General features: G+C 44.2%; 1 protein-coding gene across 1 annotated transcript in view; it reads left to right on the forward strand.

Annotated features, from left to right (window-relative positions):
- The first annotated feature begins 5,323 nt into the window (after positions 1–5,323).
- Positions 5,324–27,370, forward strand: part of MME (membrane metalloendopeptidase) — a 31,145-nt gene continuing 9,098 nt past the window's right edge. The window contains exons 1-17 of the mRNA XM_039557173.1: positions 5,324–5,392; positions 8,339–8,508; positions 9,620–9,655; positions 14,549–14,710; positions 15,651–15,731; positions 16,404–16,499; positions 16,601–16,719; positions 17,429–17,494; positions 20,123–20,257; positions 21,625–21,726; positions 23,284–23,420; positions 23,520–23,613; positions 24,264–24,392; positions 25,047–25,145; positions 25,647–25,727; positions 26,424–26,527; positions 26,702–26,760. Of these exons, the coding sequence (XP_039413107.1) occupies positions 8,349–8,508; positions 9,620–9,655; positions 14,549–14,710; positions 15,651–15,731; positions 16,404–16,499; positions 16,601–16,719; positions 17,429–17,494; positions 20,123–20,257; positions 21,625–21,726; positions 23,284–23,420; positions 23,520–23,613; positions 24,264–24,392; positions 25,047–25,145; positions 25,647–25,727; positions 26,424–26,527; positions 26,702–26,760 (1,660 nt within the window). The 5' untranslated portion in view covers positions 5,324–5,392; positions 8,339–8,348. The remainder of the gene's footprint in view (positions 5,393–8,338; positions 8,509–9,619; positions 9,656–14,548; positions 14,711–15,650; positions 15,732–16,403; positions 16,500–16,600; positions 16,720–17,428; positions 17,495–20,122; positions 20,258–21,624; positions 21,727–23,283; positions 23,421–23,519; positions 23,614–24,263; positions 24,393–25,046; positions 25,146–25,646; positions 25,728–26,423; positions 26,528–26,701; positions 26,761–27,370) is intronic.

Genomic DNA, 27,370 nt, shown 5'->3' on the forward strand with positions numbered 1-27,370 from the left:
CTACTTTTTAATAATTAAATAAATAAATATATAAAATAAATAAAAGTGCTACAAGTGCATCACAAAGATATTTGCTGCAGAACTCTGGGCTCCTCCGATGCTCTCAGAATATGGAATGACTGTAACACACTGTGATTGTGGCTTCCAGCCTCAAAGCCTCTGCAGAACTGAGCAAAGCTGCTCAAGTAACAACTCCTGGACAACAAGTCATCTGTAAACTATCACATGGACCCAAAAACCTGTGCTCCTTTATTTGTCAACTTTAATTATTTTGTACAGACACACCAGGCATTACAATTCAGCTTCAAACAGCACCACAGTCCAACCTATTATCAGCCTTAATCTTGTTACTGAGTGGAACCCAGCTACTCTCACTGAGCCAGGAGAAACAGAGACCAAGCACACGCTTTACAAGTCCCTGATTCAAAATACTCCCCACAGCCAGGGTCCCCCACCTGGTTCAGTCTTTGGTCAGTGCTGCTACTAACTTGCTGGCACTTCCTGTGCCAAAGCAGCTCCAAACACACCCCACAGGATCATCCGACTGCCCCTGTGCCAGCCCCTCCCTGGCACAGCACTCCACTGCCCAACCACGAGGCTCCTGGGCAATGCCAGCTCTGCAATAGAGGCACCAGGACACTACTGGATGCAAGGCCTGACAGTAATAAAGATGGTGATTACACCAATAAAACACAAAGTTTAGGCTTTTGAGATGACAGCATCAGCAAACACTTCCAAAAGAGAAATACCTACAATTAAATGTGAACCACGATGACAGGAAAGACCAGAGCTGGAGCAGCAGGGCTGGTGGTCATGCTGGGGCAACACCACCACTGCTGATGGCTCCTGAGGCTCCTCCTGCCACATCCACGTCCCTGCAGGAGCTCCCAGCTGGGGATCCTGAGGCTGTGCTGGGATGAGCTGCAGGCCCCTGCTCTTCACCAACACCTGGCCGCTGCCAGGGCACACCAACACATGGGCACTGTGAGGGTGCAGCATTCCCAAGAGGTCAACACCCACTGTGTGGGCTGTGGGAGTCTAGCCCACTTGCAGCCCCCCAGCCCCCACCTCAGGCACCGCAGTGCACAGGGCTTCCATGTTCTGGACTCCCAGCTGCTTTGGATTCCCAGTGCCTTGGAAGCTCTGTTGTGGATCTCCAGCGCCGCAGAGCCCCGGTGCCACAGGGCCCCAGTGCTGTGGAGCCCCAGTGCAGACAGCTGCTTGGAAACACAGCGGGGTGTTGATTCCTTGGGTTTTGCATGTCCCTAGCAGTTCCTGCTCCAGTTTCTGCTGGAGTAAAGGACTCCCTGTGCTTGTGCTCTTTTTTTTTCTGAAAGCTGTGGTTTTAAAGCTAACCAGAAAAGTGTGACTAAGCCTTCACAACTGTATTAGCACTGCACAGGAAACCTGTGGTTAATGTATCTCAATTCTCTCCTCTCTCTTTTTCTTCTGGGTTTACACCATTATCAGTTATCATGCCATCTGCATATGGTACGTGCAGTTTTACATCACCTCTTTTGACAATATCACCCAGTATTGTCCCAGTAACATTTAACACGATGGTTACTGGTATGGCTGCAGAGATTCAGGACCCTGAAGAGCATGTTAGCCAGTGCTAGCTGCAGCAATGTGTGTGGCTCTTAGGCAAACTCAAAAACAGCCAAAAAAAAAGAAAAAAAAGAAAAAAAAAAAAGGCAGCTTTTCAGCCTTTTCAGCCAAGTGTTTTATCAGGCTTGCAAACACCTGCAAATCAGTTGCACTGCAAAGCCTGTTGCCTAACAAAGACAAAGCTTTGTAATACGATACAATTAGACCTGAATAATTTAGGCACTGAAACAAATATTTTGAGACCTACACTGTTTGCTTGCCTGAATGAGAAATTACCCAGGCTTGGACGCATTACAAACCTACAGAGAAACACAACCAGACTCAAATGAGGAAATACTCAGTGTGGTAAAACTTTACCACCTAAATTCTCACAGTCCAACTGCACTGAACATGCACAGGGCTAACGAGGGAAGGCAGGAGGTTCCCCATTTTCCTCTCCTATAGCAGAGGACATGACGGGGAAGGGATCAGCAGGATTGAGTGGGGTGGTCAAACTCACACAGCAGCATCCATGTTGTTTGTTCCATGAACCCTGGCTTTGCTGCTTGGAAAAGCGAGCTTTTCCAAAAGGAAATAGATACAAGTATCAATAATGTTGTTTCACAGTACCGTAAATGAGTCCTAATGTCCCAAATGTCACCCAGAGGTCATACTGGGAATGAGGTCTTGCTGTGGTCATTTGGACCAACAGGAGAACACAATATTGAATGGGTCATTGGCTTTTCTTCACTCTTTGAGGAATTCCAGTTGAGCTGCTGGGATGCAGTTTGTTTTCCTGAAGGCTGGACGGTGAATCCATTTCTGTATGATTTTCTGAACTACTAGTGAGCACCTTCCTTCCCTAGCCAGATTTTTAGGGGATAGTACTGCTAAGTATTGCTATCTCCTCTCAAATTAGCAGTGAGCAGCAGTCTTTGTTTTTCAAGGACATGGATTTAACAGTGTGCTTTTCCATATTAACTCCCTTTTTTTTCATATTCTGACTCTAAATTGTATGTCGAATGTTATTTGGTTCTATGAATTTACCATGTATTTGTTTCAACCTGGTCCATCAAAAGTCCAGAGAAGTCCATTGTGAGCAGCAGTGCCAGACCCCTCCAAACTTGTCCCTAAAGGATGAAGCTGCAGACTCTTCCTCTCTTCCTTCTCACTGCAAGCAGTAAGATCACTCGAGCAGCACACCTCAGCAAGAAGTAAGGACAAACTATTTACTCTTATGTCTAAATTCGAGGGTAAATTGTTTCTTTCAGTTGTGGTGTGAACTTTCTGTTGTTGGTCTGCCTTTTTGTTTCTTATCTTGGTGAAGTCACAGTCCTAGCAGGGGAAGGTGAGTAAGAGGGAAGCAAACACATAGTGTTTAACCGGAATCAATACAAGGGCAACGTGCTCCTTGGTTCAACTTGGCATGGGGGGTTTGCCTTCAGGAATCTGTAGGGCATGTCCATTAGCAGAATGAAGCTATAGGTCTGTCATCCCTAAAATGATAGGGTTGGAAAAGCCCTCTAAGACCATCTAATCCAACTGCCAAGGCCACCAATGACCATGTCCCCAAGTGCCACATCCACACAGCTTTTAAATCCCTCCAGGGATGGGGACTCCACCACTGCCCTGGGCAGCTGTGCCAGGGCTGGACAACCCTTTCTGTGAAGAAATTTTCTCTAAAATCGAAACTAAACCTCTCCTGGCAGAACTTGAGGCCATTTCCTCATGTCTTATCACTTTTTAACTGGGACAAGATGAGACCCCCACCTCACGATTGTCTCCCTCTGCAAACCTCGCTTCTCCGAGTGCCCACAGGAACACTGATACTATTCTCAAGAAGCATGTCACACTATTGACTTGCTGGGAGCTTTTCCTAAGAAAGACCCAAACAGGAATCTCAGTGCTTGACTCACAGATCACACCTCTCACAGCCTGTGTCACCAACATCTGCTCTCTCTTTCCAAACACGAGGTTCTACAAGAACGGAAACTCTCTCACTGCCTGTCAGGTACGTTAGTCCTCTTTGGGCTATTTACAGATTGCCAGAGGAGTTTCTTCCTTTTCTGTCTCTTTGTGGTGAATTAGGCAGTTTTACTTTTTTTGTTCATCTAAAATTTTTGAAACAAGTCCTTTTATGCCATTTTAGTTCACTCTGTTTACGCATCACCCCGTGCTTCCCAAGCTTTGTTGCAGTGAAGGGTACAATAGGCACCTGGTTACAAAATTACATGTATTTTTAATGCCTTCTCTATTTTTACTTTGCTTGGTGAAAATTGCTATTGTTTAATGCATCAGGTACTGACAGGAGCAACCTGCAGGAACACATGGCTTGTCCCAGGAATCGGACTGGAACTCTGTAAGAATTACTGCAGGAAAGGGTGAAAGTGAGATATTTATGATAATTTGAACACTGATCCTGGAAAGGATGTAATCAGCATTTCCCTCACTCCTCTCTGTAAGAAAATGCAGTGTTTTTGTTCTCTAGATCTTCAGAATTTTTTTTCTTGCCCATTTTTGAGACTTCTATTGCTTTTTTAGTAAATAAAATCTCCTTCTTCAGAGGTTCATTTTGTAAAAGTACTTCATTTTAACAGCTAATGCCCAGTTATAATTTTCCCCTCTTCATTGCATCTGCCCTGCGGATCACTCACTGGGCTGTTCCATAAAGAAGTGGGGATTCAGTTTTTACCTTTCTTGGTAGGAGGAGGTTACCCCCCTTAAGCCGCAGACATTTTAGTGTGTGTAGCTGGTAATAAAAGATTTCAGAAATTCCTGCCATGTCTGCCTCAGAGGTAATAAACCTCTAAAGGCAGGCAGCAGAAAGGAGCGTGGTGTCTGGTTTGAGTGAGAGGAATGACGGCAACTCATATTTCTGCTGTTGATGTTTGTCAGTCTCTTAGTAAAAATGAAACTTAATTAAACTGAAACTTTGTAAAGATGAAACAAATATCTTTTGATACTCAGTTGGCTGAGAAATCTTTTGACAGAGCTCAGAGCTGCCTCTCCGTGCAAGAAGTCACAGCTATCTCCCTCCCGAGGAGAAATCACTCGGTGAACGAGGATGTAAGATCTTGCAAAGCGTATGTGACTGCATTAATTTGACAAAGGCGATGAGTGTGCATGGAAGCAGGCACCGAGACGCAGACATGCAGCCGCTAACATTCCCCGTGCATCCTCTCCCTCCTTCTCCTGAACCGCCTGGGGAGAAATGAGAAGCCGGCGCGGGCGGGCAGGTGCAGGGGCCGCTCCATCGGACACGGCGCTCCTCCGCCCCGCCCGGCCCCGCGCCGCCGCTGCTGCCCCCGCCGCTGCCCCGGCGCCGGGGGAGGCTTGGCGAGGTGCACAGCGTGCTTCGGCGGGGCGGGGGGGCTTGTTTGTTTGTTTCCTGCCCCATCCCATTTTTATGATCGCGAAGAGGAAGAAGCCTTCAGGTCAGCCGGAGAACTGCTCGTCCGGCGGCCGGCGGACAAGGGCTCCTTTGATCGGCGGCGGCGAGCGGCGGGCGCGGGCAGCGGGGAGCGCCCCGGGCTCTGATGACCCGGCGATGCGGGCGCCCCGCGGCCCCGCCGCTGCCCGCGGGCGCTGAGCCCCGCCGGCGGCCGCCCACCACAGCCCCGCCAGCCTGAGCCCGAGCCGAGCCCGAGCCGAGCCTGAGCCCGAGCCCGACCCGAGCCTGCGCCGCCTCCCCCCGGGACCCGCGGGCGCGGACCCGCCGGCTCGGGGCGCCCCCGCCGCCTCCGCCCGGCGCCGCCCGGGGATGTGCGAGGCGGCCCCGCGGCCGGACCCCTGCGAGCGCCAGCGGGTGAGTGCGGAACGGGGCTGCGGGAGCGGGGCGGGACGGACGGGCGGGCGGACGGGACCCCGCGCGGCTCCCTAAGCCGGGAGCTCCCAGCCGGGAGCGGTGCTCCCTAAGCCGGGACGCTGGGTCTGGGGCCAGCTCACCCTCGGGGGGCCGCGGGCCGGGTTCGGCCGGGGCAAGCACCCCGCGGGCAGCGCCCGGAGCCACCCTCGGCGGGCAGCGGCTGCGGCGGGAGCCGAGCACCCTCCCCGCCCAGGGCGGCCCGGCCCGGCCCAAGGCGCCTCCCCGGGGGCCGGAGGCGCGCTCGGAGGGCGGCGGGGCTGTGCCGGGCGCCGGGACTGTGCCGGGCGCCGGGACTGTGCCGGGCTCCGTGCGGCGGAAGAGGTTCAGCCTCCGAAGGCTGCCCGGCGATGCCCCGTGGCACCGCCCGGCCGGCACGGGACAGGCTGCACGAGTTAGTGAAAAAATAGTAAAGTATTCCCGTGACGTGCTGCATTTTCTGTGAGGCGACGCTGGGAACCAAATAAGCACAAACCGATTTTAACAAACCCATCCCAAAACCAGAAGCCAATGCATTAATTAACTCCTTGTGCCATCTAGACCAGGATCCGTCGAAACATCTTCAGCTCTCTGTGGTGTCTAAGCTTCAGCAGGCAGAGCAGAGGGGATCACATAAGCACCAAGAGAAGCATAAGAAAACCACAATACCGAGGCTTGTATCTGCTGAAATTATTCCTACAGTTTCGCTGTGCTTGCAGTAGCACATAAAGCAGCTTTTACCTGGTGGTCGTTAATGCAGATGGGCTCAACTCTCTAAATAACTAGAAGTAAAAATTACTCAGATGCCTTTAGACACGAGGAGCGCGCTCCTGCAGGAACAGAAAGATTAGCTCGCTTGGAAAAACTTAGATGACTGCAAAGAACGTATTTGCACATGAAAGGTACAGTGTTTCCTGCTGCTCTGTGGAGCTGTTTTCAGTGCTCAAAGTCACCACCACAGTCAGGAGATAAGCATCATTGCTTCAATGAGGCTCCACGTACTCAGAGGATTCTGGAGACTCGGCAGTATTTAGCCCATATAAAGAACATTTTTTTGCTGCTTAAAATGACTGGAAGTGAGAAGGGGATAATGGTTAATTTGCTTTTTTATTACCTATGAAGTTTTAGCTCATAGTTAATGCAGGGCAGATTTCTCATTCCTTTGCACAGTTCAGTGGGATTTCAGTCCTGTGCCTGAGAAACCACTGGCTCATTTGACCAAAAATCCTGTTCTTCAGAGAAAAAAGCAGCTCATGAGGCACGTGAAAGTAGTTCTGATGGTCCCTGTAGGTACAGAAAGACAGAGGCTGGGCCGACCTCAGAATTCCAGCCTCCTGAGCCATGGAAGAGCTGCAATTCTGGCACAGCCAGTCACCTCCTGAATCTTGAAGTCCCGGGAGTAGCGACAGAAGGGCAGATGAGAAACACAAAAATAAAATGTCCTCTTGTTTATGTAGAGGAACAGTGTGAGAATGTTCAGTGAGCCACCGGGACAAGTGTTGGTATACCCATGGAACACAAAATCTGTCTTTACTTACATCTGTAATACTGGGTTATTTGACATCTTCAGTTTATTGGTAAACATACACTTTAGTGACCTGTTTTTGCAGCAGAGGGTCCGCATTCTAGGGGAGGTGGACATCAGAGGGAGGAAGAGATTATTGGGAACTAAGGAATGTGAATTGGGCAGAAGAGGGAGGTCCAGTGGAAAAGCAAAGACTGGAGATTTGAGAGATTGCAGCAGTTTGAGGAGAGTTTGAGTTGGGATGAACACAAGTCAGCAATACAGCTAAGCCAGTTTAAAATAATGAAGTTCCGAGTCTTAGACTTAACTGGATGCAGAGCCTGAGAAGGGTCCCTCACTGACTTAAGGAAGGGTGACCTTTGTGTGAGGGGTCTGGTGAATGTAGTGTTCCCGTTATTTATCCCAGTGAAATTCTCATGGTCTTTCCCATTAAATGGAAAGGGTGTGCACTGCCTGTGGATGTATAGAGCCCCAGGAAATGCTGTGAGGGATTTTCATTGTGAAATACTGAGAAATACATTGCTGTGTGTGTAGGGACTGGAATCTCGGTTGGTGGAGGAAAGTCTGGCCCTGGATAAGTAGGAGCAGGTGAAGGGAGAGCACAGAGCTGCCACCAGCAGCACTGCAAAGGTGGCCCAGTTACCTCTGAAGAGCAACAGAGGGACAATCTCCAAACGTACTGCATGAGCTGCACGAGTGAGCGTGAGCTCGCTGCCACCGGCATTGCGTGACTCCTGTTTCCCAGTGCTCTAACCTCCAAAGACAGGCCTGCTCGCAGTTCTTTAAAAATTACTGTGAAGACTCCCTGTCTTCAGTGTGAATTTGACAGGCTCCCAGCAGAGCCTGATTTTTTTTTCTATTTTTAGAGCCAGCTGTAAAGCTGTAGTCAAGAACTGCTTACATAATATTTTAGAAGTGACAGCGAAGCACAATGGCATATTTTGACCTTTGGCATTAGATAAGTAATTGGCAGGTTAAGTTAATTTTTATTCAAGCAAAGAGACTTGCTTTTTACTGCTTGTGAACTCCTGTACCTCCACACAAGATTAAACCTCACGGGTACATTTTAAAAATAGGTTTTGGTTTGTTGGCCTTCCTTTTCTGTGTGGTGTGAAGGAAGCTCCTCCAAGTGAAGGAACTCCACTCTTCTGCTCTCCATCCATGACACGAAGTGCATGGTACGTGTGTGTGTGTGTGTGTGTGTATGTGCATGCCCAGGCCTGGCAGAGGGCAGGATTCTTCATTTCCTGACTGACAGCCCAGTAGTATTACAAATAATTGGAAAACTCGCCTAGAAAACACCTTTGTTACAGTGCAATTGAGGAGCCGGTTTCAAGCTATGACTCAGGGTAAGTGCTCAGTGAATATTCCCTTTTCCATTCCAGACGCTGGGTTATGGGCAAGTCAGAAAGCCAGATGGATATAACTGAAATGAATACTCCAAAACCGAAGAAGAAACTGGGATGGAGTGGCCTGGAAATAGGGCTGGCTGTGGTCGTGGTGCTGCTGGCCATTGTGGCCATCACCATGATTGCCCTGTATGCCACATATGACGGTGAGTACACAGGGACTGACTGCATGCACAAATACACGGGAACAGGGAAGGGGTTTAGGATGTTGGCTGAAACGTGGAGCTGCATCCACACGTCTTGTTGCTGGAAAAACTCAGAAACTGCGTGTTTCCAACTGGGACTGGGTAAACCCATTTGTTCATGCAAAGTTGTGGTAAACACAAACCATCTGCTTGTTCTGACTTCGGAATACTTCTGTTTGTAATTAATGCTTCAGTAAGCAAAAATCCCAACAAATTACAACATTGCTGAAGAAAACCAAACTCCAGGTCTCCTTTGTGTTTTTTCTGTAGATGTATGAAAATCCTATTTTTTCAGGCTGTTGCAGTAAGGACTCTCAGAGAGTGTAGTCATCCTGAGAGGTTTTGTGCTTCAGCAGCCAGAGCAAAATAATTTCATTCAGGGGTAAATATCCTGATAATTTTTGGAAAAGATAATACAGAGAAGCTAAGATTTCCATCTAGGGTGAAACTAGAATGTTTCCTTATATTGGGAATTAAGTGCTTTGTTTGATTTTGAAGTACTTAATAGTTTTGTTTAAGCTTTTTACTGATGTGTAGTTCAATTATGGGATGGGAAAATGCCCCTGCGGGGAAAAAAAGAGTTTTATTTCCAAAGTCTCAAAAGGAAATATTTTCATGTTCCTGAATCCTGTATTTTATTTAGAAGACTTCAAAATGAATGTCTCAGAATTTTCATATAATTCCGTGAAAGTCCTTTTGTCATTGTAAAGTATTGCTAAATTCAAACTGGCTTTGTAATTCTCTCCAGTCCTTGTGCTATTTTCCTCTAAATTGCTTCTTTGTTATAAAAATAGTATTTTGCCCACTTCCAATTGATAGGACATTTTCCTCTTATGACTACAAAAATTCCACATGATGAGTGACTAGCACTGAATGACCCTAAAGGGTTGAAGATGATGATATTTTGAGAGCCTGATCCTATAAATATTCCCTTACTGAGTGTAAGGTGTCTGTTCCTATTTATCTTAATGTACACTACAATTAAATTGACTGTCAATGAAAATATTTACAGTAGATTTTATTATATTGACATTGAGTAAAGAATTAAGAATATGATTGTATTCTCTTTTAGATGGGGTTTGCAAGACACCAGACTGTATCAAATCAGGTAAGAATGAAAATACATATGTTTTAAATTAATTTATGTGTTTTTAAACAAAATTATTACCATGGAATGCTCCCATCTAACTGCAGACAAGTATGGCACATAGAAGCATGTGCTCTGCTACCCCACATGATTTTCTTAGCATAGTTCTTCTACAAAAGTAAAATCTTGTGCTATGATATTGTCAATCTTGCAGTCATCCTCCATGTCCAAAAGATTCCGAATGTTATAGTCTGACAAGCTACTTCATCCTTCAGTAACAAGTGCATACGAATTCTTGTTTACATCCTGATCTGAACTCTACTGGAAAGCTGCTACAAAGCATCAGGGAAATGCTGAGTCCCACATTCTGTATCCACTCAGAGTAGGTGAAAGGGTTGTTATCCCTGCCTTCCCTTTCCCCTCACCTCTGGTCCTCTTGGCCTTTCTGTTTTCTCTTCCAGAGCAATTAATGCTGCTTCCCTTTTTTGCCTAATTTATTTCTAAATCATGGAATGATAGAATCACAGAAGGGTTTGGCCTGGAAAGGACCTTAAAGCTCATCTCATTTCAACCCCCTGCCATGGGCAGGGACACCGTCCACTATCCCAGGTTACTCCAAGCCCTGTCCAACCTGGCCTTGGACACTTCCAGGGATCCAGAGGCAGCCACAGCTGCTCTGGGCACCCTGTGCCAGGGCCTCCCCGCCCTCCCAGGAACAATTTCTTCCCAATACCCAGTCTAAAGCTACCCTGTTTTAGCTTAGAGACATTAAATATCCCTGTTTATAACACTTCCTCCACCTCAGTCCTAGGCTCAGGAGCAGCCTCTCTTGGCCCTCAGAAGAAAGGAGCATTTACCTGTCTGTGCCAACACAGGTTTCACAGGGGCTCTGTGCTAGCTCTTCTTTCTCCCTTTCTGCCCCTTTCCAGCCTCAGCTGACAGCTCTTCATGCCCTTACAGAGTCCTCTCCAATGCAGGAGGAGATCCCAACTCTGCCAAAGGAGGATCACCTGTTGTGTCTGAACACCCCCACAACAGGACTCTTTTGGTTATATTTTTCTGGGAAGCTTCTAAGATGGGACCCCAGCAATCCTTCTCTTGGTGTGACCTTGGGGCAGTTGTTCATTCCTCTTTTGCTTTCTCTGGCCCTGTAGGATAACTGAGTTCAGAAAGGCTGTGGCCCGGTCACAGAGGGTGCCAAGGCACCTAAAAGAGAAGCTCATGCCATGGCCCCTTTCCCAGCACCCCACTGTGACCTGAGCTTCCTGAGCAAACCCCATGCCTGTTGTTCAGCCTTGGTAGCCTCCCATGAGAAGCATCACAAACATCCCAACGGCTCTGGGTTGTCTTTTGTCACAAGGAACACATAACTCTTATGTAGGTTCTCTACATCATGACTGGCCCCTATGGAGCCTAAGAAAGTTCAGCCCTGGGAAGGGGGTGAGGAGTCACAAAGGATTTGACAGTCAACATGCAAGACAAATGTATGTGCTTGCAAGCAAAAGTGTATGGAATTTAAGTGTAGTTGTTAAAGAATCCCAGGTACACAGCATCCCATGGGAGGCTCCCAAAAGGTTCTGATTCGTAGACACCATTTAGACTTGCAGATATACCAGAAACAGCGCAGGAAAGTCAGTATATTGGTTTCCTTACTTCCATGGGACTACTGGTTTCAGGTCTCATTTTAGCAGCTTGGGTCGTTGCCGCACACCTCAGCCCTGCTGGGGTCACCCTGGGAAAGCCCCAGATCCCAGGAACTGCATACTGTCATCAGCATGGGCCAAACATAAGGTTTATTTCAGGTGGCCATCACTGTCTTTGCATTCCACTTCCAAGGTGTTCTTCTCCCACCATGAAAGCTCATGCTGTAGTTTGGAAAATGATCCGATTAGTTCTCTAGTGGATTGTTTTTAATCTCTGATGATGCTCATTTTCAGCTAAGTATACATTGCTAGAAGGAAGTTCAGACAGACTATGTGATGATGAATGAACTCCAAAAGGAAAAGCAGGAAAAGTTCGGAGAAATGAGGCATAATGTAGCAAGAAGTGCCTAAATTAATGAAACAGAAAAATTTTGCTCTTTTATGCTTCTGTTAAAAGCTTTAACAGCATTTAATCACTGGAAAGGGATAAAAGGAAGATGCTGACAGAATTGATTGTTCATTTGAGAGAAGAGCTGCAAATAAATGACCAGAAGAGAAAAAATATAGTAAAATGATGAATAAATAAAGAAGAAAAAATGTAATGAGAAGTCATTGGTTACCCAGGGTAAGATACCAGTAACTGCATGGCAATGTTATCCGTGGATTTGTGAGACCCATTGCCGTGTAGCAAAGGAAGATACCATGCAATCTATACATTTGAGCATTTTTTGGATAAGCTGACACACTCTACTAACTTCCCTGAGCTCAGGCAGCATGGCTTGATGGAACAGGGGATTTTGATCTCTGTTTCTTACCTAGGTAAGCACATTGTGTTGCTCCTGAATCCTCCCCAGGTCACTGGTTGTTATGCCAGACTATATTAGTTTATTTGTAAGCTATTAAAGCAACAGCTGACAATCAGGAGTACTACAATAAGATTAATCATTACAAGTAATTGGTATGAAGCTCTACATTCTTGTTGGCAGGTAGGAACTGAGTAAACAAGTGACAGTAGGAACAAAGCCAAACACTGGTTTGTCACAGCAACACTGAGCAGTAATGAAAAGTACACCATGTGTTACCTGTATTTGTATAGGTATCAATTCACCTGGATTAGAGATAAAATAACAAAATATTCATATCATAATCACATTTCCTTGATTTTAATCTATCTGTGGTATCAACCAAATAATGAATGGTTATCTTGGGGCTCAGGCGTGCAAATAACATTCTTGAGGAGAGTATTCTGCATGGTCATACTTAATGTATGTACTTCACATACAGGCCTAATGAAAGACCACAGTTCCCACAACTGAGCTCTTTCTGGTAGTATTTAAGCTTCAAGTTCTGATAAAATTTGGATAGCTAATACTGGCTGGCCTGGACCTTGGAGCAGGAAAGTTATGAGAGATGATTATTTCGATGTGACATGAGTAGGCACAATTATCCAGGTGCTGACTCCAAGCAGAGCAACCCAACTGCACAGTTCAAGCCAGGTTTGATATTAGACTGTTAATGATTTCTCAGATTTAAGCAAGATGTGGATTTCTCCTGGGTGTTTTGTTGTGAGGTTTTCCCCGAAGTGACAAGACAGTGGATAAGGGCCATCTTTTCTTGGTGGGAGAAGATGTTTCTGTCCTACTGTTACTGTTTGGCAGGGCTGTGAATGAGCCAGCTGGGCTGTCCACTCCTGGCTAGGAAAGCCTGTGCTGCTGGACTGACACACGCCAAGGTCATCCAAGGGACAGTGATGCCCTTTAGATATTGCCCCAGCCTGGCAGAGAGATTCAGAGGGATACCCTTACAGCAGGAGATGTTAGAAACAATAACAACTTTCCTCTTTCACAGCAAATAGGTGGAGTTAGGACAGGAATAAACTGCAGCATTCAAAACACTCCTCTAAATTAAACAGTGCAAAAAAGACAGAGACCAGTACCAGAGCTTCCACAATCCCAGAACTCTTGGGGCTGCAGCGAGTGTCACACTTAGTAAAAACATGACTGAATATCCCAATCTCTGGCTGTTGGCATGATCCTGTATCCCTTTAATAGAAGTCACCCTGAAGCCATTGACTTCAGAAGGGAAACCACCAGGTATGAGGCTTTGTATCTATTTCCACAGCAGGTTTTATGCTGCTGAAGCAGTCTGAGGTTGAAAATGCACCTGTCCATGGCTTTTTCCATCTTGCAGGCACTGGAACATTGTAAAACCATCAGATGTTGGCCTAGGATGTAATACTCCTAAGGCAACTGAAAAATGGAGGCAGGCAAGTCAACACAAACACCACAGACTGTCTCTCCACTTCATTTCCACCAGCACTAGAGACATGGAAAATATTGAAAGTACTGGAAAAATAACTATAAATATTTGACTTGCCCATGTGGAGGAATGAACACTTGAAATCACAAGCCTCATAATTTACTAAAAATAATGTCAGGAAAATGGGAAGAATATTCAGTATCCTGGGAAATTCAGAGGTATCCCTAGGTCTTGCCTGACTCCTAAGATCTCTCCTTTCTGTGAGAGACTCTGTTCTGGCATACAGGTGGTAGAAGCAGTCTGAGTGGAAGAGGAGTAGGTATAGGAAAAAGCCCAGAGGGTTTATGGACAGCAGCTGGGAAACTGTCATCAGGGAATTGGATTTCACTGAGAATCCCTGGCACTATCAGTCAGTGACTGGCCAGTCTTGGACAAGCCACTTCCAGAGGGTCAAAGGGATAGCAAGAGTCAGTATCAGTTCTAGAGTAAAATGTGGAGCAGGTCTAAAAATGAGTGTGGCTTCCAGAAGGCATTAATGCAAAAAACTTTCCTGACAAGAACTGAAATGGTCCAAAAAGTCAGTATTTTATTGAAATAGACAGGATTCAGTTGAGTCTAAATCATACTTAATTACCAAAATCACATTACAGTGGATACTTAACTTCTGCTATGTCTTGTGCTTTTAATGTCCCTTTTCACCACATTTCAGTACGAAGAAGGGTAAGTGAAGGGTAAATGAAACATCCTACATTTTATTTAGAACTGAGTGACCACTCACAGGGAGCAGGAACATCTGTCAGTTTACCACCAGTAAACAGCCAACTGGAAAGTATGGAAGTTGTGGTCAGCACATAGTAATTCCTTGTTCACCGATGAGAACTTGTTTGGTCTAGAACATTCAAGTAAGCTTGAGCCTATTCTAAACTAAATATATTTATAACTTCCCTCTTCAGAGGAAACAAGTGTATTGCTGTCTTTCTGTAAAGCCTCTTTGTGCCATGTGTCCATGCAGCTGCCCGGATCCTGGAGAACATGGACCCCAGTGCCAGGCCCTGCGATGACTTTTACCAGTACGCCTGTGGGGGGTGGCTCAAGAGGAACGTCATCCCCGAGACCAGCTCCCGTTATAGCAACTTTGACATTTTGAGAGATGAACTAGAAGTTGTTTTAAAAGGTCAGTGGAGTTTGGGGACTAAATAAAGTTTCTTCTTTGCCTTACTTGTTATCCTAAGAAGTTGTGGTTTTCTAGCAAAGCTTAAAATACTACTAGATATTTCAGGTTTTTGTGTTTGGTTCAGGACAAATTTGCCCCAGACTGTTTGCTTGGAGAAGGCTCTGGGAGTTGTGCTGGACACTAGAGGAGAGCTGAGCAGACCTGCCCTTGCTGGTATCTGCAGATCAGACCAACTGCAGTCCCCACCCTAAACCTGCACCAGCAACAGCACCAGGCAGGGGAAGGAGAAGGAGAAGGAGAAGGAGGAGGAGGAGGAATAAAGGAGGAGGAGGAGGAATAAAGGAGGAGGAGGAGGAGAAGGGGAAGGAGGAGGTCTGTCTGTGTCCACATCAGCTGAAATGCTGGAAGCTGCTCTCTGGCAACCTTATGTCCTGCATATCTGTGTTCCATCAGAAATCCCAAAGAGCAGGCAAGCCAATTTCCTACCTGTCACATCAAGAGGATCAAATTGGTCACAATCCCTTTTTTCAGGTGAAAATAACAGAGTCCAAGAAGTCAGTCTGTACTCATGTAACACTCTCCAACTCACTCTCTCCAGGCTAAATACCCTTTTTTTTACTTTGCCTATCTCCTGGTTTTGCAAGCTGTGTCTTCACAAAATAGCCTGGTTGCTTAAAACCTGTCCCTGAGAAGTCAGAGCATTTGTCTTTCACCAAGGGTGACCTACAGAGTATCTACTGACTCCTTTACATTCCACATACTAGCACAGACTGAAGCCATTGCAAGGCATTTCGCCTCCAGAGCTTCTCCCCTCAGCTTCTGAAAGGCAAAGCCTCCCTGGAGTTAGCAATGGACATGGAGCACTCCTGAGCCAGCCCTGCTCCTCAGAGCCCTGCCAGGACAGAGCAGGAATGACCATTATTCGCTGTATGTGTTTCAGATGTCCTCGACACCCCCAGCACTAATGACATCCCAGCAGTGCAGAAGGCAAAAACTCTGTACAGGTCCTGCCTAAATGAAAGTAAGTGTCCCCTGAGCCCATTGCATGCAGGATATCTAATAGCAACCACCTCAGTCAGCTACACTTGGATCCTATTCTGTGCATAATTTTTCAGATATCCTTTGTGAAAACTAAAATGTATCTATTTCATAGAGTCCAATAAGAATGTAATCAGTAAAATTGGTATTGTACCTCCTGCTTTACTACCTCGGGTATTTTAGGTAACTCTTCAGTTACTAATTTGCTGCAGATACATAAACTCAAATCCTTTCAGTTAAATGGGAGTTAACTTCTTTTTGTAGAAATTACCAGGAATGAGGTGAAAGCTACCTGGCACATCAGGCTCTGCCACTAGAACAAAGAGCAGTAAAACTGTTTGCAGTGCTTCCTAAGTAGTATTTTTATAATTTCTGTAATACTATGAATACTTTTCAAAACTATTATTTTAAGCTATCTGCAGAGAGACAAAAAACCCCATAATACTTCTGTGTCATGCTCTCAAGGATCTGCATATGCTGTTTGTGACTGGAACATTTTTACATTAAATGTTAAAGCACAGTCATACATCAGAGCAAACTGCTGCTGTGGTGATGGGGGAAACAGTTCTCAGCTTCATTGTTCTGAACTCATTATAATATATAACATTTGTGCGGTTTAAAATGTCATGGTAACTCATTTTATTTTTTCCAAAAGCTGCCATTGATAGCAGAGGTGGAAGGCCTTTAATTAGTTTATTGCCAAGTGTGTCTGAGTGGCCTGTAGCAACAACTAACTGGGATGCTTCCTATGGTAAGATAACCTGTGCTTATTTCCTTTTAGTTAAAATATCTAAATTATTTAATTTATTGCTTACCAAAGATAGAGACTGACTATACCTTTCATTTGCTTAGGTACTGCTTGGACAGCTGAGACAGCTATTGCACAGCTCAACTCCAGATATGGAAAAAAGGTCCTTATTAATTTTTTTGTTGGCACAGATGATAAAAATTCCACAGCACATATCATTCACGTAAGTCTGCCTGGGTGCCATGGCCTTGTTGATCATAAAAGTGCAGCAAATAACTGGAAGCACAGACATAAATGTTAACAAGGAGAAACATCAGTGATCTGAATTTGACCCCAGTACTTTGTAGATGAATTTGTGAATTAATATAATTTTCAATTGAAATTCTGGATTTCACAGCACCCTGTCTGTTCTCCAAGCTGGCATCTTTGTTCTGTGCACTCATACACTGTTACCGTCAGTGAGATGGGAATGACAGAGACAGAAAGGTCATCTCTGAAACTTGAACATCCAGACAAGGCAGGAGAATGTCTGGTGACTGCTGAGATGCAGCAGTTAGAGGAGCAAAGGGCCAATCTCTCCTGTCAGTGGGTAGACAGATCCATGAGCACTTCACATGTAGGAATTTCAGAGATGCAGGAGCTGCCTGGCTTGTCTCTGAGCTGTTTTGTCATCTGTACTTCACCCGTTTTCACACTGGCTACCAGTGGCTTGCAGTGTTCAGCAACAGGGAAAAAAAAGACTGAAAAGAAAAACAAAAAGTCTAAAGAGAATGAAAATAATTAAAGGTGGGCAACAGGATGAAAGAGGAACACCCCTGTAGCCAGCAGATAATTTGGCTAGTGAAGCATCAACACCTGTAGTTACTGAAAGAACAGTACAATGCTCTGCCATTTCCCCTTAAGCACTTCGCAGTTTTTATTTGTATTTACAGATTGATCAGCCTGGGCTGGGCCTGCCTTCTCGGGACTACTATGAGTGCACTGGCGCATACAAAGAGGTGAGGGGGAGCTGACACACCACTGATGACAGTTCTCGTGTTTTAGCCTGTATTTCCAATGCAGCTACTTGACTTCTTAAGACCTTTTGGAGGGAGATAAACATGAAACAATTTAGCTTTGTTATACAGCCTCTGCCAGGCTTCACAGCTGGATCAAGAGCTATTCCCTGACTGTCAGAGCTGTATTAAGACAGAATATAAGAGGTCATGATCAGCCCTGTTCTGTCACTGCAAAAAGGAGGCCACTTCTGAACTGTGATGGACTGGGAAATGTTGCAGATGAACTACTTCTACCAGTAATAGGCTTGGAAAGAAAACCAGAACCATTCAGAACCAAAGAGACACTTTGCTGCATGAAAGATCTGAAAAGATCACCCTCTCCTACATCAACTGCTGAGCACAAACACAGCAGCAAAAGGATGTGATGCCATAGAAATGGCTCAGATACCTGAAACCTCATATGGTCTCTTTTAATTCTTGTTTACTCATTACTTCTATGGGTCTCCTTAACCTGTTAGCACTGACACTGTATCCCTGTTGCTAATCTTGGATGTGCTTTAAGTCCTTGAGAGATGAAGTGTCTGTGCTGAAGTCATGGAGCTGAAACTGCTACTACAGTGACCTTTAATTAACCACATTCCTTCTGTGTAATTAAATGCAGAAGCAATGAGAAAGTGTACAGACCATTTGGGGTTTGTAGGTATTTTGCTGATGAGCCAACAGCTAATAGTGATTACACTTAATTACAGATCACATGCTCATTAAGACAATCATTGCCATCTGAACTACTCAGTTCCATGTGAGATGGCCTTTAGGAGCTGACTCACACAGCACAATCTGCTCCTTCCATGTGTTGTGTTGACTGCAGCACTGAGACAGTTCTTGTCCTCTGACCTACCTGGGTATCAGCTGTGCACTGCTGAAAAGTAGAGGAGGAAGTATTCTTGAAAAACAGCTCTATCCCTGGCAGGCAGGTTCCCAGTGTCCTTCCAAGCATGACTGCTCCAAGCGAGAGCTGTTCCCCTTCCATCCTCGCTCTCCGGCAGAGCCTGCTCTTGGCTCTGGTTCCTGCTTTTTTATTCCACTCCAGGAGCTGTGCACAGCGAACACCATCTCTGCCTCCTGCTTGTTCCAGGCCTCTGCCTCCATCAAGACTTCCCACCCCAAAGCTACAAGTGGAATCTGCCAATAAGATAATTTAAAATCTTTTTCTCTTGTAAGATACAGGATGGCTCTGCTCAGACAGGAGTAATTCCGATGTCTTAAGTTTCCACTGAAATTGCTGAGATAATTTATACAGTCCAGTTGAAATTAGCTGACTTATTTCTTTGCTACCTGACTTAAGAGCTGCACTTAGGGCAAAAATAAAGTCACTGATTGGTACCTAAAAATCTCTGTTAACTTACTGGTTTGAGGTAATAGCTATATTGAATTTTATGATGGTTTTTACAGGGTTGGTATGCACTGTCTTTTGTGACTTGTAGCTGTCAGTGGCTTCATGGGCTTTTCTCTTTCTGAAATGATCTCTCTTGCTTGCAACTGGCACTGGGAGTTCAGCCCTTTGGGCTGCTGTGAGCCCTGTCCCTGTCACTGCTGAGGCCTGTCCCTGTCCCTTCTGGCAGCTCTGTGCAAGCTGCCCGGTCCCACGGTGCCACAGCCCCAGCTGGGCACAGCCTGGCCCTGCTGGCAGGGAGGGATGCCCAGGATAGGGAATGGCTGCACACATGGAGCATTCATTAAAGAGGTGCACTCCCTGCCTTAGGAGCTGAACGTACCAAAATCCTTCTATTAATAAAGATGATGACATGCACACCTTATTAATCCTAGATTTAATCACTGCTTTGGTAGATTACATTGCATAAACCAGATTTGTTACTTGATAGCTGATCCAGCACTATGTATATTTTTTATTTGCATTGAAAAGGAATATTGAAAAGAGCATTGCTGTTGATAGAAAAATGAGTGTGACTTACGAATGAGGAATTAGAACTACAAATAATAATGGAATTAGAAAAATACTGAGGTTCCATAAAATATAATGACACCTTAAGATATTTGACAGTGTGACATTTCAGAGAATTTGCTGCTGTATTTACATTCTTACCATTAGTGAACTCTTTAATGTTAAATTCATATATATTGTCTATAGTATACCTAACTTTGCATACAGCAACGTGAGTTCTAACTGTTCCAAGAAGCACTGGAGGAGGTTCACAGCTTCTAAGAGTGCTTTTCCCACAAAACCAATTCCCTCATGTTATGTTCCTGGGAACACGGCTCTTTGGAAGCGGTATTTTTGGAAGCTGTAATTAAAGTGAGCTAGAAAAAACATGGGTGATCGTTTAAATATGGACATACAAATGTCTCATTCTAAATAATGAAAACAGTGCAGTCATTGGGAGTGTTTAGCTTTGAACAGTGCTCCAATCACTCAGTAGTGCTCCGCGAGGGAATGTTCAAAGTTAATTTCTAGTTGTGATCTAACAGTATTTCCGATAAAATCGAACTGTTTCAATAAGGAATGAAGAACTGTAGTTCATAAAAATGAAGATGAAATCTTGAAGATAATCAAGGTATGCTCTACTTTGAAGAGTTTTGTCTTTAAACTGTTCCTATTTTTTCCTGCAGGCATGTTCTGCCTACGTTGATTTCATGATTTCTGTAGCTAAACTAATCCTACAAGAAAGAAACATTTCTGTCAGTGAGAGTGAGATTTCTGAACAAATGGGAAGAGTTATGGACCTGGAGAAAGAGATTGCCAATGTAAGAAAAACATCTTTAAACTGTCCTTTAAATAACTGACTTTTTTCTTAATACCTAAGAGAGCTGACTGTAAACTGAGTTGTTAACTTCCTTGCTGATGCTATTTTGTGGGACCAGAAATGTATGGAGCCTGCTACACCTGAAGGAACAGACAGTAATACAGCTCTGTCCTGGGAGGAGCAAGGGAAAGTATTTGAGCCAGCTGTTTTCCAAGCAACAAAATGTTTTGTCCTGATCTGTTCACAGAAGCCCTGCAAGAGCAGAGAGAGACAGACTTGGATTTTGTTTAATGTGGTTTAGAGTGTGAGTTTTGGGAGATGCTTTGGGGCCTCTCCTCCCTTTGTCCTGTTTCCCCGTGGGCTGTTTGGATCCCAGAGCAGCAGATTCCCAGCCCTTGGCCTGCTGTGAACACAAAGTCATGTTTGTGCTGCACAAGCTGCTCCACAATGCTGATTGTTCCAAGGGCATTTTTAACCAAACACTGTTCTCCCTTAAAAGAAAAGGACAAAGGAAAAATAATATAATGAGTTTGACTTTGGAGAAATAGTGGGAGTTTTAACATGCATGGAGAAAACCAAAGGCATTCATGAGCAAACCATGGCTTATTATTATTAACCATTGCAGCAGGACCTGAAGGTGAGGATGACCATGAAACAGGCTGAATACACACTTTATAGCTTCAGCTATTTTTGAAGTTACGCTCATAGTAAGGTCACATACTTGGGAAAACCATTTGTATAAACTTAAACTATCTGATTTTGATTTTCTTCATTTTCCTGAGAAACACACCTCTGGGCTTGGATCAGAGGTGGGCAATTACTATCAAAAAAGGAATTCACTGAAGAAAGGTTTTAAAGAGGAGTATGAAAGGAACTCCCACCTGCAATGTCCTTGCAGCAGTTGCTGCTGGTGGAGTCCAGCTGGTGCTGGGGAAGCTGCCACTGCCTGGGATTTTAACCTTTCATCCAAAACTCAGCATCAGCTTGAATGTGACTGAAGAGAGCTGGCATTGTGCTCTTCGGAATTTGTTAAAAAAAAACAAAGAAAAAAACCACTGAATGCACAATAGAATAGGAAAGAGGAAGCGGAAGAGAAGGATAGAGATAAAAGGAGGCTTGGCATAACTGATTTTTCAAAGCACTTTAAAAGGGTAAAATCTGCTATTGTGGATGCAGATGTTTAACTCAGCAGTGCAAACTCCCAGTGCCCAGAGCAGCACAGAGCTGTGTGAGCTGTGGGTTGTGCCTCCCCAGCAGTACAGCAGGTCACAAAGAACAGATAGGGCAGCAGTGCATCCCGATCAGAACCAAAACTCCTGGGAACTGCCTCAATGTACTTAGTAATTTTCTCCTCATTAACTCTGACAGGCAACAACAAAATCTGAAGACAGAAATGATCCACTCCTGCTGTACAATAAAATGACCTTGGCACAACTCCAAAACAACTTCTCACTGGAAATCAATCATAAGGTGAGTGATCAATAACCTGGTATTTTAACCTCTAATTTATCATTGATGGGATTAAACAATGAAGCCTGAAATTTTTTTCTGTTAAAGACATGACATATTTGCAATTGAACAGGATCCCTGATGTGCACAGTCTTACCTACTCTTCCGATGACACTGGACTGTAAGCACATTCTGTACCCACTGCTTCTCCTAACCTGAAGGCCCATCTTCCCATCTGCCTCAACATAAAGACATAGGAAAGCACAAAGAAAAAAAAAATATCCAGTGGAAGGTGACTCTGCTGATGGTAGGGGGCTGGAACTAGATGATCTTTAAGGTCCCTTCCAAACCAAACCATACTGTGATTCTGTGATCCTATTACTTATCCTCATGGATTCAGGGCCCAGGACAAAAGTCCATCCTGTAGCCACCAACTGGTTCAGGGATGTTGTAGTGGACTACTCAGCCCCACTGTTTATCCAGAGCTGCAGATTCAGAACAAAAGTCCTGTTTGTTCAACATTCCTTCTGTAAATATTGCTCCCAGTGCAAGCAGACAGGAGCCCAGGCTGTCAGGCCCATGGAACAGGACAATTCTCCACATCCCTCCCACTGCAGCTCCCCTGGGATGTGTCAGATCTGCTCTCACCCCGAGCCATGTGCTGTTTGTGCAGGGCAGCCTTTAATTCATGGCACCAGAGTCCAGCTGAAAACCAGCCCAAGCTTTGCTAACACAGCTCTGTCTCCTCAGGAGCATTATGTCATACTAGACATGGGTAGTTTTTATTCTCATGACTTTTATTGAGGTTTCTGAGGCCAGTGAGGTGCAATGAAACACTGTTATTCTTGGCACTTTTTCATAATCACTGCAATTTTATTGACTGTAATTCTCTGACAGTTCCCTCCTGCCTGGTTTAATTGGTTTCATAATTCATCATCTCCCACAGGTGTAGTTGGTTACCACTACAGTCATCCTGTCAGAAAACAACAACTCCTGTCATAGAATGGCATTGCCCTGGTTATTATTAGTTCCTGGGGGGGTGCTGCAGATCAGCACTAATTTAAATTTATTCCAAAATGCTCAAAAGACACTTGATGGGAGTTGATAGCATTGTAATGTCTAAGGATAGAACAGCAATTATTCCCAAGATTAGCCTGAAGTTTGCTGCTTCTCTCTCAGACCTGCAGTGACTGTTCCTGAAAGCTTATCTGCTCTCCTCAGCTACATCCATTTGTCTGATGGAAGACATTACCTCTTCCAACAAACCTTTCCAAAGATACAGGCTGGGAAAAATCACCAACACTTTTCAAAGTAATAGGCAGAACAAAACTTTAAAAATCAACAAAAAATTGTGTTAGTTTGAAATTAAAGCAATTTCTCTACCCTTACTGCCAAATATCCCCTCTGTTAACAACATTTTTAGAGCTGTAAATGATCTCAGACCAGTTATTATTACAATGGCCCCATCTATAAGTAGTGCAAATATTAGGGAAACTACAGGCAGGGCATTTGTGTCATGCAAACATATTTAAATTGTTTATGATTGAACCATTATAATAATGCATATTGATTTTCCAGGTGTTCAATTGGTCAGAATTCATAAATGCTATCATGTCAACTGTCCAAATAAACGTTGACAACACGGAACATGTCATTGTTTACGACCCTGACTACCTTATCAAGCTCAAGTCTATTCTTGTAAAATACTCTTCCAGGTAGGTGTGTTAAGTATTCCTGGTATTTGCATTTTCTTTCCGGAAAACTTAATAAGCCTCAAAACATTACCAGCTTATTATTGTTGTTTTGTTAAATAGAGACCTTCAAAATTACATGACCTGGCGATTTGTGATGGATCTTGTCAACAGCCTCAGCCGGGACTACAAGGACACAAGGAATGCTTTCCGTAAGGTGCAGAAATTCATCTCTCCATAAGTTCTAATGATGGCTTTTGTGAGCCACAAAAGATAGTTTTTTTATGTAGGTGTAGTATATAAATATTTAATGTATTTTGGATTTTGCACACAAAAGCCAGATGTGTTTGCTGAGCCTCTGCTGGAGTGTATCTATAATTTATGGGATTTATGCCTGATACTGAGTGGATTTGAAAGCACTGCTCTGGTACTTGGTCTCTTGTTTTTTCTGAATCTAAGTGAATCCCCATTTTGGTATCAGAACAGTCCCATTTATTTGCAAGGGATTACAGTTCTGACTGACTTGTTACAAACTCTTCATCATCCAAAGGAATTTATTCCAAGGCAAACTTTATGGCCCCAGTCTTGGTTTTCAGTCATTCGATCCTGCTGATAGCTTAATGCTTTTACGGAAATGCTGAGCAATTTCAGCAATTGGACATGGAAGTTCTTTGTATTTCCACAGCAGAGCTTTTTCCTCTGTAAGAATTTTGCTAATGCTCCTCCCATTACAGAGTGAGTCCACCTAAGTGCCCTAACCAGGAGTATGAATGACCTAGGTGTATTGAAGGTCGAGGAGGCTCCTCTGAATCATACAGCTGCCACTCAGTCGCTGTGCCCACTTGCCCTGATGTCTGTGTCCCACAGGCCCTTTATGGCACCACCTCCGAGACTGCTGTGTGGCGCCGCTGTGCCAACTACGTCAACGGGAATATGGAGAACGCCGTGGGCCGGCTCTACGTGGAGGAGGCCTTTGCTGGAGACAGCAAACACGTGGTAAAGCCTTCAGCCACTCAGCCTGAGTGCCACCAAAGTGGCCCTTTATCATCACCATGCACTTCTTGACACAGCTTTGATTGCACTTTTTATTACAGTGTAATCAAAGTGGGTTTGATTTGTAAGTTTTATTGAAGTGTTAATAACGGTTATTACAAAGGTTTAAAAATTCAAGTTTTTATTACAGTACAGTGTGAAATGTGAGGCTTGCACGTGCACAGCTGGAGGGAGAGAGGCACCTGCCTGCTCCCGCGGCTCTCTGAGCCAGGTCCATGGGTGGGCTGTGCATGAGCTAATCCTCACATCCCAGGAGCAGCACTCGCTGGCACCAGCAGTCACTGCTGTTCTTTGGGACTGATACTAATTCACATCCTGCTGCCACTGGGCAGGGGCAATTGGTTATTTCTGTTTGCCTTCAGCCACACAGAAAATTCCTGAAAATGGACCTGAAGTGAAGCCTTAGTTGACTGCGATCACCACTGGAATCCTGGTGTGAAACAACCCATTTTTGGGGTTGGCATAAACACAGTGATTCCATCAGATGCACAGCGTCCAGTAGGGCGATGTCTGTCAGGTTTTGGTAACCTGAATGACAGAACAGCATTGCCTGCCATCTTACTCTCTGGGTTTGTAACATTCTGATGTCTTTTCCAGGTTGAAGAAATGATTGCAGATATACGTGATGTTTTTATAAAAACCTTAGATGAACTTCCCTGGATGGATGCAGAGACCAAAAAGAGAGCAGAACAAAAAGTAAGTTCTGTCTTAAATATTGGTAATGTGTAGTTCTATAAAAATCAGTATTTCAATTGTTTGTCCCAACAAAAATTAAGCAGTAACTTCTATCACTATATTATAATACAAACACAGTTATAGTTGTGTTTATAAGGCACAGCAGCTTAGGATTCCGTGGGAAGGGGCCTCTGGAGATAGGCACCCAAAATAGGAGGAACTTGTATAAAGATTAAGACCTTTCAGGCAAATCGGTGATTAAGGAGCTAGATAATTAATATCTACAGGAAAATAGTACTGAAAATGAGAAAGAGTGATTTCTGGTGATTTGACCAGCTATTAGAAGCAACAGGATAAAAACCATAAATTAGTGCTTTCAATGAATAAAAAATGTAAACAAAACCTATATATAATTAACATCCTGTGGTTTCTGCAGTAGCTTCCATATTGCCTTTCTTATATAATTTATGATTTAAAAACATGGCTGGATTTGCTTTGGATATCAAATTCCCTTGTCCCTAGGCAACAGCAATTAGAGAGAGGATTGGTTATCCCGATGAGATTGTGACAGATGACAACAAGCTCAACAGTGAGTACCAGGAGGTAAGTTTGCACAATAGGCAGGAGAATTAGAAAACGGTCTTCAGAGAAAAAAATGTGCATTTGCCTTCCTTACCACACCAAACATTGTGTACCTGCACAGAACAGCCCCGTGTGTGCCCCGCTGCAGGGGGAAGGGAGGAGGTGTGACCAGCCAGCCTGGTAGAGCTGAGCCAGCACCGATGTGCCAGGATCTGATGGCATTCCAAGGCCACGTATACATTCTAGAGGGATTATGTGAGGATAAGCATGGAGCCAGTGGTGTTCCGTGCAGCACTGCATGTGGCACAGACTGACCCAACACTGGGTGCAGTGGATGCCCAGGCACGGAGCTGACTTGTGTGTTTCGTCAGAGGTGGAACTGCTCCTTACCAAACTGGCAGCTACTGGTTTGCAACAGGAAGCTCCAGAGGTTAAGGTCAACACCAAAAATTGCTGAACTCCACTCAAAATACGTATAGAAAGAGAGAAGGAAGAGCTCTGGAAAAAATACCCAGCTGCTAACATAGATCCAGCTACAATACCAACTCTGTGATGTAGCAGAGCTCTGCAAACCAAGGTCTAATTGTAGATCAAAAAATACTCTTAGAAATGTGTTGCTTAGCTCATCATGCTTAAGACTAGATTTTCCTGATCCATGTGTCTTTTATCCCAAATCAGTAACACCACCACTAACTCCTTTTCCCCCTTTCTTTTTAGTTGAACTATAAAGAAGAAGAATACTTTGAAAACATTATTCAAAATTTAGTATTTACCCAGAAGAAAAGGTTGAAAAAGCTTAGAGAAAAGGTGGACAAAGAGGAGTAAGTATTTATTAATATTTTGTCTAGTCTTTCATCCAGTTTGCACAGGAGAAGGTACCTTCCAATTTCAAATATTCTGTGATTCTCTTATACAGTTTCTAGGCTTATTCTTGCAATCATTAACTTTGCCATTAACAACTGAAATTCTAATGTTTATTCTTCTGCTGTTACCAGGTGGATAAGTGGAGCTGCAGTTGTCAATGCTTTTTACTCAGCAAGTAGGAATCAGATAGGTAAGGTTTACCAATTTACTGATGTGGTTCAGATTTAATGTCCAAATTACCCATTTTATATATATGTATGTATGTATGTATGTATGTACTTTTAAAACCAGGAAGTGAGCGATCTTGATATTACAAATCTGAGTATAAAGATTCCTAATGTCAGCCTACCCAAAACCATCCATGGAAATAAAAAACCCCATCCGTTCTGGCTAAAGATTAGAACCAAATGGAGGCCCCAAGGTTTCTCACATTGTGAACCATCCCAGCTCCCTTCACAGTGCTTCAAGGCTCACAAGTGTCACGAAACATTTCACAACATTAATTATGCTTCTCGATATTTCTGTCACATCCATTCTGCAAATAGCATTTAAATTTTAGTTATCCAAATGTCACAGACTGCAGTGTCCTTTCTAGGCCATCAGTGAGGTATTGTGATCCACCTGTAACTCCTGAAAACAAATCTAAAAAAATGGAAAAACCTTGTCCTGCAGGGCTCTGCACAGAAATGAAACATTATTTCTTGATGTGAGCATTTAGCTCTTTACGGAACAGTTAACACAAAAACTTTCAGAAAGCTTTGTTTAAAATAGCTTTGTTCAGTAATTTGTAGGAAAGGAAT

The sequence above is a fragment of the Corvus cornix genome, chromosome 9, assembly GCF_000738735.6.
Source record: "Corvus cornix cornix isolate S_Up_H32 chromosome 9, ASM73873v5, whole genome shotgun sequence".
Taxonomy (NCBI): Eukaryota; Metazoa; Chordata; class Aves; order Passeriformes; family Corvidae; genus Corvus; species Corvus cornix.